At 43.5% G+C, this 18,161-nt stretch overlaps 1 protein-coding gene across 2 annotated transcripts in view; it reads left to right on the forward strand.

Annotated features, from left to right (window-relative positions):
- The window catches only part of prex2 (phosphatidylinositol-3,4,5-trisphosphate-dependent Rac exchange factor 2), a 105,970-nt gene that overhangs the window by 28,392 nt on the left and 59,417 nt on the right, over nucleotides 1–18,161 (forward strand). For both annotated transcript variants that reach the window (XM_030079423.1, XM_030079422.1), the window contains 9 exons: nucleotides 1,137–1,270; nucleotides 2,337–2,440; nucleotides 3,886–4,035; nucleotides 4,722–4,863; nucleotides 11,040–11,140; nucleotides 12,569–12,672; nucleotides 12,778–12,827; nucleotides 16,241–16,316; nucleotides 17,191–17,263. In XM_030079423.1, coding sequence (XP_029935283.1) covers nucleotides 1,137–1,270; nucleotides 2,337–2,440; nucleotides 3,886–4,035; nucleotides 4,722–4,863; nucleotides 11,040–11,140; nucleotides 12,569–12,672; nucleotides 12,778–12,827; nucleotides 16,241–16,316; nucleotides 17,191–17,263 — 934 coding nt within the window. The remainder of the gene's footprint in view (nucleotides 1–1,136; nucleotides 1,271–2,336; nucleotides 2,441–3,885; nucleotides 4,036–4,721; nucleotides 4,864–11,039; nucleotides 11,141–12,568; nucleotides 12,673–12,777; nucleotides 12,828–16,240; nucleotides 16,317–17,190; nucleotides 17,264–18,161) is intronic.

The following is an 18,161-nucleotide window of genomic DNA, read 5'->3' on the forward strand; positions in this document are numbered from 1 at the left end:
GAATAAACTCTCTGTGGAGCTTTGACTTGGAACAAGAGGGATGTGAAGACTGATAGGGAAAAAAAGACTGCAGAGAAAGAGACAAAGTAAAGAGGGGTTGGGTCCACTGGAATGTATGGTCAAGGGGGTCTGTTAAAAACATATGAAACATAAGGAGGAAGTGTCTGTTCTTCCATTAAGGAAATGCGGCCCTATAGTCAGGTCCAGTGGGATGTTGCTGTTGGCCTCTTGAAATGACCAAGACAAGTTGGCCTTGCCATGTGTGGTGTGCACACATTAACCGGCTGCAAATTAGTTTAACATCTGGCCGTGAGCTGGGGAGTAAAAGGGACCTCAAAGAGAGAGGAAGAGGAATAAAGAAGTGTGGAGCAGAGAATGGAAGAGTCGGGGGGAATCGAGAGGAGGATGAAAAAGTGAGGAACAGCGGAAGGGAGGAGGAAAAAAATAAAGAGGCTGAGGAAAGAAAGAAAGAGAAAAAAAAAAAGCGGGCTAGGTTTTGGCCTGCTGATGTCTCCAGCAGGAGGAAATGCTTAGCACATTTTCCGGCTGTGCACTCACAGGGGTTATTTTTAGCTCTGAAAGGGCTGATCAAACATGGTACATAAATTCCCAAAGCAGACAAGGTAAAGGAAAAAGGCTGCACATTTTATCACTTGCAGCAGGGACCCGAACCAATATGGTGACCAGGTGCAACAATGCAACACTTCGACTTTGACTGGACGGGATGTTATTCTATTGAAGCTATTAACAACCATGTATTTTAAAATCCCCCTGCAATCTGCTCAGAGGAAGCATGGAGTGTTTTTACAGACCCCTAAGAGAGGGAACAGGAAAGGCTGGGCTTTGTAACCCCTCCTCCCACTCTGAGACTTTGCATTATCATTCACTGGCATAGAAAAGACTTTGTAGACAGGCCTCTGCAGCGTATAAACTTACTCATTCAAATTATAAGTTTATATCTTGGCTATAAACTTTCAGATATTCAATATAATGAATAACGCCTTATCTTCCTACCTGTCTTTGTGCATCTTTTTGTCCCACGGTCTGACAAACTGTCCATTTGTTGTATTCCGTTGGACTTTCTGTTTACTCCGTCTTTTTTCTGTTGGACTTTTTGTCCACCTGTCCGTCTCCAGGGCTCCAACATCACAGACACATGCACAGAGATGCTCATGCAGGGCGTCCTGCTGAAGATTTCCGCTGGAAACATCCAGGAAAGGATCTTCTTCCTGTTTGACAAGCTTCTGGTCTACTGCAAGAAGAAAAACAGGTGTCTGCACCATCTGACTTCTATTCGTTTGTCTACAAATCAAATTCACAAAGCAGAAGAAGGAATTAAATTCTCATTATAGTAGCGTATTTATTTAACAGACAGAATAAAAATCTTGTTTACATCCATTTCTAATCTCCGGAGTGTGTATTTATTTAAGAGACAGAGTAAAAAGCTTGTTTGCATCCATTTCTAATGTCCCTCTAACTCTGTACAGAACATTTAGAGCATGGGCTCGATAAATAATTCAGTGCACCAGTTCCTTTACTTTTTTAGAGGAAAGTGAGCAAGAGACTCCTGGAAGTACTTTAGCTCCTGTGAGAGAGTAGAAAGAAAAGTTGTGGTGTTGGGGAAACACAGGAGAAAAAAAAAAAGATGTGGTGGTTGTTGAACCTGCAGGAACAGGAGGGGCATGTGGTTAACGTAGGTAGTTATCTTAACCACTTCTCCATCTCTGGACACATGTTCATTTCCCTGAATGTATATTTGCCTCCAGCATAATTTTGTGGTGTAATTTACTAAATAGCACGACATTTAACATGATCACGGCATGCAGGGAATTCTTGCATATACTTCACAAACACCATGCTCTCTATAACTAGTTTCGTTTTAGCCAGGTCTATGCTGCTCATATCTTTATACTGATTGTTACCTGAATGTGTATGTCAGGTATATTTATCCACCTGCTTGGATCTTATGTGTTGTATTTGGGGTGTGGGGTGCAAATAGTATGAAAAGCACATCCATTCACTGTCAAAACCAAAAAAAGAGCATGTGTTTTTATGACATTATAATTCAATAAAAGTGTTAATGCAGTATGTGAGTTATCTTGATTTAATTTGGGTGATTAGTGGTAATTGGGCCTTGGACAATCCAGAGCATGGTCTTATTACATATGGCCAAACATCTGATGAATGTTAAGAGCCTGAGTCTCACATACCAGAGTGTTATGTGGAACCCACTGAGCTGTGAATGAGACGAATCGCATGTAATGACAGGAAACGACGGCGCTTTAATCACAAGGAAACTGTCGGATAATAACTGTGGGCTCCTCTCTTGATTCAAGGCGTTTAAAAAACAGCAAGGCCAGCACTGAGGGTCCTCGCTACCTGTTCAGAGGGAGGATCAACACGGAGGTGATGGAAGTGGAAAATGTGGATGATGGAACGGGTGAGTGATCATGTAAACGATGTTAATCTTGCATTACTAAATATTTTCTCTTTTACTGTCTGTCTCTCCACAAGTGATGAAATGCACCCCTATCTTGGGAGTAAGAATTTAAAAATAGGCCATAATATCCCACATAGGCAGCTTGACAACATGGAACTTGGGCTGAGTTGGTGGACAACTGTGTACTTTTATTCTTAGAGGAGCACTGGGAAAATAAGACTTACCTTTAAACATTTTTCAGCCCTCTAGAGTCACTTATCCTTGGGGCAGCGCTGACTGCTACTAGGTGAACTCGAGCACTTGTGTCTCTTGGCCTCACATAGCCACTGATTATCATTTATATTTGTAGAAGCCATCATTTCCTCTCCAGTGGACTCAGATGGGTAGTAATATCGGGTGTTTCTGGTGAGAGATGGATGGGTTTGGGTCAGGAGAGGGAGAGGGAGGATAAACACGCTAGGCAGGCGGTGGTGCAGTAACTCGTGGGTGTTCTGTGCCACAGACGGAAGATCTCAATCTGAAATCCAGAGCGACAAGAGTATTTTAGCTCGGATTCCAATGTAATGAAAACACTGTGACTTTTTCCCAGGCACACACACTCGCTGCTGGAGGTTAAAAAATACCCACAAGGCATACTGCATAAAGGACATCACCTTGTTTGTAAATACTTTTAGACCTGATTGCAATTGATGCTTGGGAGTGGAAACAGTGCGCATGTGTAGAGAATATGAATTTAACTCGGTGTCAGGAGTTCATTTTCATTCACTGTGTTTTGACGTCCCAGCATCTATATTTGAGTCGTCATGCTGAATCAATAGAGGCTGTCGACTCTGGTGGAGTATTTTGAGAGCTCGGTAGTAAATAATGCTGATGGATGCCTCTATCTCTGCATGTGTGTGCGCTCGTTTATCTCATTAAAGGAGTGGAGCGATAATCAATGGAGCGCTCGATGGAGAGGCTACGAGGGCCAGCACTACAGCGCTGTTGGGTTTCTAATGGCAGCGCTGGTGGAAAAAAAAATGAGTCTAGGGCTCGACTGTGCGCTAAGATAGAGCACATTACTCTCAATAGTTTCATAATGGATGTTGTTTACGGAGGAGAAAAAAAAGACTGCTGCACGAAGCACCAAGTTGGTCTGTCTGACCCGTAGTGTTGCTATCACGGCCATGGCTGTTTTCTCTCAGGCAAGTCATTTGAGTACTGCCTCATGTTAGTGCTGTTTTTCATGTGGTAACGCTGGTTTACTCTAAACTCAGCTTCCTAACAACTCTGTTTACAGTGTCATCATCAGTCCAACCACTGATTGATGGGCCATCCCCTCCAACATGAAAAAGTGCTCCAAGCTTCAGCATAGTGGATCTGTGTTGGTCCACCCCTTGTGAGGAGAGGACATTATAAAACAAGTGGAGTCAAGATCACATTTGTGCTTTCCTCCTGTCTTGCAGCTGACTACCATAGCAGTGGGAACATCGTGAACAACGGCTGGAAGATCCACAACACGGCCAAGAACAAGTGGTTCGTCTGCATGGCCAAGACCCCGGAGGAGAAGCAGGAGTGGCTGGAGGCCATCTTGAAAGAGAGGGAACGCAGGAAAAGTAAGAAGGCGGTTTGGTGTGTCAGTATTGGGGTCAGGGTCAGTTCACTTTCAGGTCATCCAGTTTAGGAAATCAATTTCTTCACTATTTTTTCCATAAAGGATCATACCTCCTTTGAATTAAATAATAATAAGAATGTGAAAATTGGTGAAGAGTGGTTTCACTTGAATCATTTTGAAATGACTGAAAGTGAATTAATCCAAACCCAGGCTTATATGCAGTGTGTGTATACAAGTAAAAAAAGATAGCAAATCAGTGTGTGTGTGTGTGTGTGTGTGTGTGTGTGCACATGCATGCTGACAGATTATTTATGTGTTAAAACAGATTTTGCAGGCTGACTCATCAGAGCAATCACTATGTTCTGTTTTTCCTACAAGATGGCAATATATTAAGAAGGAACACGACTGGGACAGCAGATTGTTTACAGGTTGCCCAGTTCAAGATGGTGTACACGATAAACACTTGCTGATTTCATTCATTAACCCTGCCTAAAACTATTAGCACAGATGCTGAATGGCACTGCTAATTAGTGTGTGAAAAGAGGCAACATTAACCTTCTCTGCTTAGTAATTGGTGTCGCATCTCGACTAGAGGCTGAGTGCAAAGATTAGTGTTGTGATATTGTCAGGTTTTATTAGAGCACCCTCCCTCTTTCTTTGCTCCTCTTCGCTCCCTCCCCCCTGCAGGTCTGAGGCTGGGTATGGAACAGGATACGTGGGTGATGGTGTCAGAGAAAGGAGAGAAGCTCTACCACCTCATGACCAAGGGACACCTCATTAAGGACCGGAAACGCAAGCTCACCACCTTCCCCAAGTGCTTCCTGGGAAGGTAGGGAGTCTCATGCTGCAAAAGCTGACGCCAAACTTGGCTCGTCCAGTGAGGAACGAGCTGCCGAGTGTTCAGATCTTGTCATATCGTACATGTTGAGTTAGTGTGAGCTGTGTAAGTGCGAGGCGGTGAGTGAGTGTTAAACTGGTGTTAAACTGTTCCTTGGGCTTTTTGGTCGGTGAGATGAACTGGAATCAACATCCAATCCTCCATATAGATGGATTAAGTGGATTATTTTAATAATTACAGGTCTTTGTGTTCACTTGCATAGTGCACTCAGTACACATGAAGCCATTTACAGTATTAAGCTTCAATTAAATGAATAATAGCACTTTATATGCCTGATTAGGACTTTGAGATATATTGGTACATTGATATCATGATATTACGCTATTACATATTGTCTGTGAGTGGATATTGTAATGTCATAATATGGCTTAATTGTTGTCTTTTCCTGGATTTAAATTCTGAATTACAATAAAGTGATGCAGTTTTCTGATGATATTAGAATGTTTTAGCTGCTCTATTATCTCTATCAAATCAGCTATTATCTCTTCCTGCTTGGTCAGCTTAGTACTAATGACTATTTATCAATAATATTGTGTGTAAAAATTTAATGAAAGCACCACTATTCATCCCTACAATATTGTCATAATATCATGAAAAAAATATTGTGATATTTGATTTTGTCCAAATTGCCCAGCCCTGTGCCTAATCCCTTAAAAGTGGATTACATAGAACACGTTTGTATTCACGTCAGTCTCTCACTCTCTCTGTTTCCTCTTTCATTTCTAAACTGGCAAAGATTTCTAAAGACAGCTGGGGGGAAGAGAGCATCAGTGCTTTCTGTTCAGGAGACTGCGTGTTATGTATATCTGCAGTCTCGGTCATGGGAAAATCAAATCCAGACGGATTTGCCCATGAATCTTATTTAAGGATTATTGGTGTGGTGTCTAGGGACGGCTCGGCCATTGAGGGCCAGTCATAAATCACAGGGTGATATCGCTCTGCGGCTCCGCTGACCACTCGCTTTCTCTCACCGTGCTGGATTACAATAAGCCTTCCGCTGAGGAATTCATGAGGTAACTACCAGAGAGGGCCAATTACGCTAGAGGGCAGCTGTGCGTGTGTATGCCTGACATCAAATGACTGCGGCTATGTGCGTTTATTTATGTGTGTGTATGCATGACTTATTTGCATTTGACCTCAAACTCAGGACAAGCAAGTTTTTTGCAACTGCATCCCTCCGTTCTTCTGTTTTCAGGACTAAATTAGTGCATATTCCATTTTCATTTTAATAAGCCAAACATCTGTTTATCCTCTTGACTTAAATGGAGTTTCGAAACAAACCCTACCTTTTGGCAATTTTAGATTATTTTCTCTTTTTGCTCCCTTTTTTAAATGCATAAAGTGCTATAGATTTCATTATTTTGCATTCAACACGTAAGACATAGATGGCTTTGTTGTTAAACCTGCAATAAGTGATTTCAGAACCTATTAGCAATCCTGAAATTCTCCTGTGCTTTATGGAGACTTTTGTATCCCTAATTATATAAACCAATACCAAGTTGCAAGGACCCGCCATTTTTCTCACCTCTTTTCTCACTTTGTTGTCAAATGAAGCTCCACCCACCTCACCGCCTACAATGTAAAAAAAAATGGCGCTCTCCCCCTCCCACTTCACGCCCTCGCCTCTTTAGCTTCATTCAAATTGACTCTGAAATGTCACATTCAGCAGATAAATGTATTCAAATTTCAGATCACTTGCACAAGTGCCTCTGTTGCTGCAATCAGCACTGCCGTGACAGAAAAAGTTCATTCAAAGCAGGTGTTTACCTCGTTGCTGAAAGTCTGCAGCTTCATCAAATTGTCGAATTGGAGCTCAGAGACAACATAATCAAGCGAGACCCGTATGAGAGTGAAATATAGCCCTCATTTCCTTCTCAAAATGTATTTTTTCACTTGAACTTTTGGTTTTGTACAAGCAAGCTGCCGTAAACCTAGAAGCGGGACTGACTTTGTTGGTTTACATTTAATTCTCAACTCCCTCTAGTGGTCAGCAGTTACTTACTGCAGCTTTGAGCAATGTATATTTTACCACCGTGCCCATGTCAGCTTTAGGCTCAAGCTGGTTTATGTTGCCCTGGCTCTAATCCTGTAATGGGAAACATGGCCTGGATTCAGGTCTGGTGCTCTAGCAAACTATTTCAAAATCGGATAATTGGAGGACATGGATTGCTAACTCCAATCATCGACGTACGTGAGTTCCAGTCTCTCTGATGTATTACCAACCAGAACCACACGACCCTCAAATTCCCCACCGTGATATTATGTACTTTTTATTAAGCCTGAGAGCATTTAACAGGAAATCTTGATGGGATATCCCACCTCTTGCTCTCTCAAACGGAGAGAGAGACGAGACCTATAACCTCAATTCTTCTGTGTATTCTTCACATTGAACCAGAGAGCCCAGCTTTTACTCTTTTGTTCTACTTCCAGTCAATATAATCTGCTTTCCACATGGATGGAACATGACTGGAACAAGGAAATAAAATCATCATTCCGATGTTTGTAGCTGCCTCTTTGGGCTGAAGATTGCATGTGACAACCACTGGCCTAGTTTATAGAGTAATGACACTCTGCAGCACATACAATTTATGTAAGGTTAGGAATAAAAGCTGTTAGTTTCACAAGGCAGTCCTGGTTGGGTGTAATTCTGAGTGAGCGTTTTTTTCTCGACTGTAAGAAAGCCTCAACAAATTTGTCTTGAAAACGCCCAACTACGATTTAGAATGAACCATGTTTTCCATTTGTTTTAAAATTTTACAGAGATGTTTTGACTGGTAATAATTGCAGTCAAATCACTGCAGCTTAAACAGTCATTTCAACATCCCTGTTATTTTTAAAAGCATGGAGAGAAAAAAGCAACCAGAAAGTCCAATTGGACATAGTTGTGGCCAAGTTACATGGCATGGTGGTTTGGAATGGGGAGTAACTTTCTCCTTTGGTCCATGCAGACAATACCAGATCCCTTGCGGTGTGGAGAAGGAATGGATCTGTCAGCTAAAAAGATTAAAAGGATCAAACCTTGGTCACAAGCGGGTGCCTCGTTGACTCTTAGGAGATCATATGGTGAACAAGCACCTCAATGTAGCTATGAAAGCCGATCCCTCTAAGTAGAGCTTGGCTAACACCTGGATGACCACTCGTGGATGAAAAGGCGTCTAGCTTTGCAGAACGTCCCCTGACAATTTTCGAGATGATTTTGTGGAGGCGTGATTGGTGAATTGGAACCAGCGTGGTATGCCTCTGATGAAAGCCACATTGCCTATGGCTTAGTCTCAGCCCTCTCCCTCCATTGTGAAATGCTATTCCTTTATTCACTTTCCACGGCTGCTCTCTTCCTTTTTGATTCCTTGAGGCCCAGAGCTATTTCTAAGTCTTGAACTCCTCCCCTTTAAACGGTAGAATCTTATTTTTGGTTTTGTTCCTGCGACAGCGTAATTCATCAGGGAAAATGCATTTGGCAGTCACGTCCTTCCAGCTGTTATCATCTCATTCTAAACCTGGGATACATACAGAAAGATGAATCCCATTCAGGGGTTTCTGTCTTTTGCATTCACAGCAGACAATGGTGCCTCTTGTGATAGGCGCTGATGAAAGGTCCTATTATAGATTGTAAAAAGCATAGACATCTTTGAGGAATAGCTGCCCTCGCTGTCATCCTCTGCAGTATTTCTTTACATGACCTGGGTAATATGGAAATTAAAATCTTGGACTGAATGTGTCAATGTTGATTTTATGACGATAATGTAGGGATTGGTACTTTCTGTCTTTGAACTCCCCCTCCTCCCCTTTTCTCTCTCTCTCTTTCTCCCTCTCTCTCTCACTCGCTCTATCCCAAACCCAGGCGGTCGAGGCAGATGGCCGACCACCCAGAGCCGGGTTCTGCTTGAGGTTTTGTACCTTGCTAAAAGGGCTTTTTCCTCGCCAGTAGTGATGGGAATTACAGCACTTTGACGGGAACTGTTCATTCTCCGTTCCTTTCGAGGAGCCGTCCAAAAGAAAAAGGCTCTTTTGAACGATGATATTTTTCATTTGCGAATATTGCACTGCTTCATCATTGCCTTTATTGCTGAAGTGCATCCAAATGCTGCTTATTGCTTATTGCTTATTTTCTTTCTTTCTTTTTTTCTCCAAACACATTGTCTGCCTCTGAGTCTAGTTGTGCTATCCCACCTCGGTTCCTGTAATACCTGCCCTCACTCTGCCTCTGATTGGCTTCTACTCATTGCCACTCATTGCCTCTGTTAGTTTAGGTTGGTTAAGTTTAGGTGGGGTTAGGCTAGGGTTAGCCAGTCAGAGGCAGAGTAGGAGCATGTCCTCCTGCACTCCAGATGGGCCTGGTGACTGCTCTCAGTCACTTCACGTAAAGGGGAGTGGATTGGGTCAGGAAGTTAAATGGCTCTCACCTACAACGTGGTTCCCATCGTTCGTACCAAAGCACTGTTCAAAAGAATTGGATTGTTTGCCGATGTAACATCACTACTCGTCTTGCTTGTGGGGGAGATTCTGCCTCATGAGCCAAAATCTCTTAGGTCTCTATAAAGTGAATTGAATTTAATTGAAGATTTTAAAACAGTAAAGATTGTTTCTGTAAACAATCATTAGTATTTAGGAAGTGCTGACCAAGCAGGTAGAGGCAAAAAATAGAGCAATTACAACAGTCTAATTAAGTCATAAAACTCTTTATTGGAATGCAGCCTTTAAAACCAGGAAAAGACAAAATGTTTGCTGTATTACGGTATTATGATATCCCAGCTGAAGTCCCAGATGATATTTAGTCTCATATCATGATACTGATAAAATATTGATATATCGCTCTGCCCTAAGCTGTAGGACAAAATAATCCTGCGTGACGTTGAGTATTGTAAGGGAAGGTAATGATACTGTGAGATGCTGTTTTATGATAAATTCAACTAAATCATGAAGAAAACTAGTTGTGAAATAGCAGGCTTTGTGTTTACATGCAGGTTGAACAGAGTGAAACTGCTTGTTGCACAAGTGACCCTAATCTGCCCAAGGCCATGAGAACTATGTAGTCCAAACCTTTCACGGTATATTTTTTTTTCTCCCCATGGCTGTATGGGCAGACAAATTAACATTGTTGTGGACCGCTGCTTTTCTCTAGTGGTCTGTTAGAGTGAGAGAAAGGATGTCAAGCATGACAGGCAAAGAGTGAAAGACCGGGGGCGCTCGGGGGTATCGGGGGTGTGCATGCAGCGTGGTGTTCCTCCAGAAACTTCCCTAAGCCCTAATGACACTCACGTCTCCATCATGAGCTGGAAGGGGAGACCACAGGATTGCACTGGTGCTGCTGGCCATGCTTGTTTGGCTTTTGTGGGCAGACAGGACATCGAGGATGTAATGTGATAGGCTGCTGCTGCTCTCCATGTTCAGTCCTCTCTCGCTCTCTTTTGTTCTCTCACTCTTGTATTCTTTCTCTTTCTCTCTCTGTCCCTCTCTCCCTCCCTTTCCCTGAATCACTGAATTACAGAGAATTACCCCATTTAGGTCAGCAGAAGATTGGATGCTGTGTTTGTTATTCCAGTGGTCGTGTTTGTTTCCTCTTCCCAGTCATAAATAACACACAGCAAAAAAAAAAAATTATCTTGTGTTTTCAAGCGAGAGCCTCCCAAACTGCAGTTGAGTGCTCTTGGATAGGATGGTGTTACATTGTACGTCTAAAATAAATAAAGTTAAAGTTGGAACAAGACAAAACACATGAACTCAGCCCTGCTGGTTGTTTTAACAAACAGATGCGGCACCCAACCTTAAATAAATCATGTCTTTTGGCCAAGACTGTTTGTTGCCACATCGGCTTAGAGTAAATGTTATTTGTTATAAGTCATGAAAGCTCTCTGGAATGGTCGTAAAGGTCTGTCTGTCACTCGTCTTGCAGAGTTAGCTCTAGTTTATTGACTTGATCAGCTGTTTGTTGACAGGCTTTTACAGAAGAACGTTAATGGTTTTGTCATGTCAAGGTTACACAGATCTAATGAGAAACAGTTTCATACTTTCCCATTGAGCCTTTTTGGGTTTAAATGTATGCTTGTTGTGTTACATGCAAGTGACTATTTGTGCTTAGTCACTAGTGCTGTTTTGTGTGTCCCCAGTGAGTTTGTGTCTTGGCTGATGGACATTGGTGAGACAGGCAACCCAGAGGAGGGGGTTCACCTGGGACAGGCACTGCTGGAGAATGGCATCATCCACCATGGTATGTTTCTTTCTCCTTCTTTTTCTTCACTTTGCCCTCTGAGACCTGTTAAAAGAGTTGAGGCAAATACATCAATGTTGGAGAGGTGCTGACCATAGTACAAAAACATGCTCACCGGTAACCTTGAGGAAGAATTATTTTTTATGGTAGCTTTGATAGATAATTCTTCATTAGGATACTAAAAGTTATGAGGATGATGGTCAATAAATAGTGGAAGACACAGATGAGGTTCATCATTAGAGGGAGGTGCACACAGTCACATATGCAAAATACAACCACACAGCTTCACATCCAAAAAGTAAATGATTCCATCATATGCCCATGAAAAGGCGAAGACTTATATTAGGCTGATGCTAATAAATATGTGGCAGTGCAAAAACAAACAAACAAACAAAAAAAACTGTTATTAAAAAAAAACTAAAACGAGAAAACACTTGACATTTGTAGCAAGAGCAATATCAGACATATTATCTCCTATTAAAAAGCCTAATAATCTTATGTCTCCAATTGGATTATAACTAAAAAGGAGAATTAAAATGATAATATAATAAAAAGGGATTAAAAAAAGGGGTTAACTTCTAGCCTGGCCTAAGTTCAAGCCATGTGTAATGACTGTTTCTTATTCAACAAGTTGCAAGTTTTGCTCCCCGGCTGGAACCTACAATAGACGCAGCTCTCTTGTTTACGTCCGAGCAGGTGTCCCGTTTAAACACTCCCTTGACATACTGTTTAGTTAACGGATTATAAATATTAATCTGTTCTTGCCCTGGTGTTTGTGTAATATTGTCTCAGTGGATGGTGTGTGGCTTTGGAGAGGAACTGTGCAGCGCCTTTAGTGCACCAGGCTTAAGCTGGTTAATGCATTGCATTCATACTAAATGGTGCGTACCGCCCTGTATGTATTTTTCCTCAAAAGAATCGGGACTCTGGCCAAGTCGTATCTTAAATCACTCGCGGGCGCTTTATTGCTTCCTAACAGAGAGCAATGAGATTGGGCTTTGGAGCTCTCACTGACAGAGGGGAATAACTCCAAGCCTGTCTGAGCTCTCACAGCACAGTCAGAAGTCCCCATGTGAAAAGCTACAGAATTTCTTTTCATAAAAACCTTTAATGGAACCTACACGGCTACAGCCAAAGATGCAGTGCCAACTGTTTTTTATTAGGAGGGTCTTCAACAAAGCCTTCCAAAGCGAGCGGAGCGGGAGGCTTTGAGCTGCTCCGTTATCTGTGACCACTCAGTATGAATTTGGAGCCTCTTCCTCTTGCCTGGAAAGCTGCTTCTTTTTTCACTCTGCCCAGCTTGGTTGGAATACGTTTTTAAATCTCTAGCACTTTCAAACTTTGAATAATGCTCCATTTAGGGTTTTGACGCTTTTCACTTCTGTCCTCTTTCATTAAACATCCCTTTGTTGTGAATTGGGTTTTCAGTCACAGACAAGCACCAGTTCAAACCTGAGCCTGTGTTGTACCGCTTTCGCTATGATGATGGCACCTACCACCCCAGAACTGACATGCAGGATGTCATATCCAAGGTAACACTGCTTCAGTGGAGTTTTGCTCGGAAGCATTTGATGTCAATACTTCCTAAATGTACAGTTTGACTGATAAGACAAAAATCTTTCTTGTACTCTTCTCAGGGTGTCAGGCTCTTCTGTCGTCTCCACAGCCTCTTCACTCCTGTCATCAGGTAAGTGGACATTTTTGTCTCCACTCCCTTGCAAGTGTCCCTTCTCACCTCAAGCAGGCAGGTGGAGCTCCAGGAGCTTAGCATCTGACTCTCACTCCTAAAAATAGCTATGCCTCAAAGTTGGAGAGCGCGGAGTAGAGGAGAAAGAGAAATATCACAGTGAACTATGAGCTCATTGTTTTTAAAGAGGAACTTACATACAAGGAGTTGGCAAAGAGGGTGATGGAGTGCGGTGGGGCCTGTGGGTGATAGAGCTTGGCAGGGTTCTTCTGCCCAGTCTCGGGGAGCCCAGATGTGGTGGAGAAGATTGAGCCTCTCATATGGATACAAATGAGGAGTCTGGATACTTGTGGAGAGCAGATAAATGGCTCAAAGGCACCAGTCTCTCTTGGTGCCACTGCGTGTTTCATATTCTTTCTCAGCACTTCGTAGTTTGTTGACAAATTGGCAAGAGTTGACATGTTAAACTTTGTAACAGGCTAACGAAAATGCAATTTCGAAGTTAAGATGTGGCTCACTGACCATCCAAGATATGTAGTTTGGATGGAGATTGGATTGAAATCTATAAACGGGTGATTTATATGAAGAGAGGCCATTCATTTGGAATACATGGGTCTTTCACATTTCACTGAGTGTGACTGATAGCGTATTGATCCTGTGGTGTAAAAGGCCCAGCAGTGGTAGCACTCTAGCAAGCCCACATTGAAGTCAGTCCCGTTTCTCAGTGTACAACTTGATGCAAAATTTTGACAAGTGCTACTGCTGCTTGTAAGCTCACCACTGAAATTGGAGAGAGCCCTGTGCTTCATTATATGTGAATCATTCAGATATACACAGGGGATGATAAAATTGTATTCATGGTTACCAGTCTCAAAGTATCTTGCTGTTGGTAATTACTGCACACATGCACCAGAAACATCCAGCATACCCATGAAATAGGCACTTCAACCCAGTTGCACAAGTGTTTTGTGTGTGTGCGTGTGTGTGTGTGTTTTTGGGCGATTTTGGCACTTGTAATGAAACATCAGTCAGTTTGACAGCGTGCAAACCGACCTAGAGGTGGAGCAATCTCACTTTATTGGAGTAATTTGCTGGCATGCTTTCGTTTTGGTGTTGTTCTTCTGAATTCCATTTGAACAGTGTTTGAGGTACGCTCTGATAATGTGTTGTACCGCAAAGTATCTCATCAAGGTTGGCTGTTTATGTTGGATTTCAAATGGCCTGGAGAACAGCTTTGATTTCCCCCAGTAAAACTCTGCTGTAGCTGGAGGGCCCACATCAATGCCCTGTGTGCTCCAGCACAGAAGCCTGTCTGTATTTCTGCTTGATCTGAATACCATAAAGCTTTAGGGGTTATTTTATGTGTGTATGTGTGTGTGTGTGTGTGTGCATGCGAGTGTGTGTGTGTGTGTGTGTGTGTGTGTATTTGCTTATTGTCCGCATTCAGCCCATTACCGTTTCTGTTGAGGCCAAACCCCTTGACGTAGTAACTCTGTGTCTGTGTGTGTGTCTTTGTGCTGGAGTTAGCAGTGTGTGTGTGTGTGTGTGTGTGTGTGTGTGTGTGTGTGTGTGTGTGTGTGTGTGCTGTAAGCCAGAGAAGCTGTGCTCTACGTTCTCACTCAGAGCCCAGTACAATGCGTCCCAGGGCCTGGGAATGCCAGGGTTTAATTGGAGCAACCAGCCCCTGCCTAATTAGGTGGAATTTCCTGGCAGAGCAAGAGTGATGAGGAGAGGGGGCTGGAGAAAAAGGTCTGACTCGGTGTTAACGCCCCCACTTTCCTCAGAAGAAAGCTGTGAATCCATCCCCTCCAGGGGATCTGATTGCCCAGTTTGAAATGTTGAACAGCACTACATGCTAGCACTTCTTACACAGCCTTACACACTCCCGTGTCTAACAAGACAAGGGCTTTTGATGTTTCCATAGAAATGCTGCAAACACACAATTCAGTGAAGGTCACTCATAAATTATTTTCATGCAGAATGGAAAAAACAGGCATGTAAATAAAACATCTGAGAAATATTGACAAGTTCCTTCATTATGCTGATGAGTCTCTCAGCAGCTCAATATTTATGGATTTGTGTGTAAGATTTTCAAAATAATAGCTAATGATATGGTACTGTTGTAATTCAGCCAGAGTTGAAACTGTTGACTAAGAGCTAGAACTTTCAGCATCTTCAGTTTAATGAATCATAAATAATGCTTTGAAATACAGCACAGCATATGCTGCCCATTTACCCTTCACATAATGGCATGGCCAGCTCTCCACTGTTGTGTTTGTTGCGGTGATCCAGCGAGCAGCAGGCACGTTAAAAACCTCCTCTTTGACCTTTTCCTCTGTTATTCCTCGAACTGGCGTTTCCCTTATGCTGGGCATATGGCTGCCCACTGGACCGCTGTTTACCCCCATTTTTCACTCTGACAGTCTCAGTGTGTACCACCCGCTTAAGCCCCAACCTCACTGGCTCCAGTCTCCAGTTCGGGGGGAGAAATAGGGTGCCTCTTGCCACTTTTGGTCCAAGTGGTTTATGCTGCATGGCATGGCAGAGCAACGTGCCTCGCTAGCAAACAGTACTGTCCGCATCACAGACGAACACAGACTGTCAGATGTAGTTATGTAACTCAATGTTCCATTATGGGGGAAGCCAGACGGGTGGGGTGGCGGGGGCACCCCCACCCTCACTCTCTTATGCTCCGCTTTTTCTGGGGAGCTCCACACAGCTGAGATTGGACTTTTACTACTTGACTTTTACACGTCATATTTGACGTTGTGTGAAAGACAGTCTTTCTGTGTGTATGTGTGTGCCTTCTCGTCTGTCTGTGTTTGTGTGTGAGTGCTCACATGTGGTGGAAGCGGTGGAGGAGGTGTAAGTCACGGCTGTTCTGGACTTTCCCGGCCTGCCGCTCTGCCCCGGCGTGTCCCTAGAGAGACCCTCTGTGTTCATGGGAAAGTCACGGCTCCATTTCAGACAGCATTCCCGGGGTCTGGCAGGCAGTGTCCGGCTGTGTGGTAACACTGAGAACAGCAACACCAGACTGACATGGGGCACCCTGGGGCCAGACGCTGCTACAGCCTTGACCAGCCCTGTTAACTGAAATGTCCTTTGGCTGTCATCGGCTGTCAGAAACTCACTTAGATTTATGATGCAATTGCCAGCACTTGACCACTGACCGTGCCTGGCTAACAGTGGGAATTATTGGTCCTCTTTTACAATGTGGCCTTGTTACATGTTACATCTGCATGATCTGGGCTTCTTAGACTCAACTGAGCTGAATAGGATAATAGTATGGCAATTTCAATGCCAGTTTCATGGTCTGAATTTCAAGAAGAAGATGTAAAATCTTGTTCTGATTTGTCATACACCAAGTTTTATGTTTCTTCCAATCATTTTTTTTTTCTTTCATGCCCATCCAGAGACAAGGACTACCACTTGCGGACCTACAAATCGGTAGTGATGGCCAACAAGCTGATAGACTGGCTCATAGCACAGGTAAGCCCTCAGCGCTGCTTCCTCCATCGTGTTATTCTAAGTGGCCCCTACTGGTGTCCAAGCATATTAGAAACACATTTGGGCCCCTCCGGAATCACAGGAGTTGAAAGAAGATGTAAGGAAGAGAAAAAAGAGAGAGGGGAAGTGGCTGCTGTCATAACAGGCGGTCCACTTCAAATATGCAGCAGAGGAAAGAGACTGAGACAACAAAGCGCAGCCTCCCGCCACCAGACTTGAGGCTCTCCGTGGAGCAAAAAGGAAACAGAAATACAAAATTGATTAGATGCCTGAGTTTTATTGGCTTTGACAGGAAGCTTTGAGGTCGACAGATTGATAGTCCTATCCAGAATGACAACAAAGAAATGAAATGTAGATGTTGACCACGGAATCAACGCCAGACGTTGTATGTGTGCATATATGTGTGTGTGTCTGTGTGTGTGTGTGTAAGCGTGTGTGTGCGGGAGCCTGGCTGAATGTGTTTGACCTGGGTCAGCGGAAAGGCTCTCAATCCTTCCTTGGGACTTCAAGAGCTGTCACACTCTGCTGTCTAGACATCATTTTGGCTGTGTTCGTGATGGAGTGTGAAGCAGCTCTGCTGGCCTGTGGGCCTTTTTGGATGCAGGAACAAAGAGGGGGGTGTGAGTGTGACATTTTGACCGCTTTCTAAACACACAATGTCCTTTGTTCCCTTTCTTTACTCTCTCTTTCTGCTTCCCTCCCTTCTTCACCCTCTTTTTTTCTCTCATCTCATGTGTACTCCATCCACGCTCTCTGTACTCCATCTCAATTCGGACTCCTTTTCCTCACTTGTCCTGTGCTGCTGCTTTGTGTCCCCTGGCTCTCTCTTCCCCTCCTCTCATCTTTTCTGGTGCAGGGGGACTGCAGGACGAGGGAAGAAGCATTGATCTTGGGGGTGGAGCTGTGCGACAATGGCTTCATGCATCACGGTACAGCACTTGGTCCTGCTAAAGCCATAAATGAAAGTTTTGATCCCACTGCTCACAAACCAGGGAATCATCTCCCATCAGCTGCTAAGTGAGAGTTATATGCTTTGGAGCAGCCATGCAGAGAGTGCTTGCCATCTGACATCCTGTTTCAGGGCGCAAGTTTCTCTCTTTCCATTTCTGCTTATAATCCCCTTGACGCATTGCAGAAATAGAATTTTCCTCAGTCCAGTGAATGAATTTGTGTATGTTTGTGTGAGTGCGTGAATGTCTACGTGCGTGCGTGTGGTTATGGCTGTGGCTGCGTTCATGCATACTGTCATTACATCCACGCATACTTGTGTGCATATGACTAAGTGACCCAGCGCTGGGTGGATGCATGGTTTGCTCTAGCTGTGAGAACTTGGCAGATTACACATGGAAGTTTGTCAGCCTAAGTGCAAATGGTCAGTAGCCATGGTTACAGTTTGTTTATGAGAGTCTGACTTGTTTTTAACTCCATGCTTCCCCCCGTGCCAAAGTCCACATCATACACACTGCAGCATGAGTCACGATGCGTATCCCTGTACCCCAATGATGTAACTGCTCTGAACTACCCACAGTTCAGCCTCACACTACAAATTACCAGCACATCTATGGAACATAACAGCCCTAGCCATCAAACTTCCTTTCACTTGCAAAGCCTACAAGAGTAATTTTACCATTCGTGCCAGTAAGTTATTTGGCCTGATGATGTAGCTATTAAAACTATTGGCGCTGTATCTGATCCTGAGGGGAAGAAAGTCAGAGAACGTTTGAGGAAACTCTGTTTTTCCCCTCAGGGCTATTTTTTTTTTTATTTATTTCAAATGTTAGGGCTTGGTCAGGGCCTTTGGTGGTGTGGGCGTGATTTTGCCATGGA

This window comes from Myripristis murdjan, chromosome 20 (assembly GCF_902150065.1).
Source record: "Myripristis murdjan chromosome 20, fMyrMur1.1, whole genome shotgun sequence".
NCBI lineage: Eukaryota > Metazoa > Chordata > Actinopteri > Holocentriformes > Holocentridae > Myripristis > Myripristis murdjan.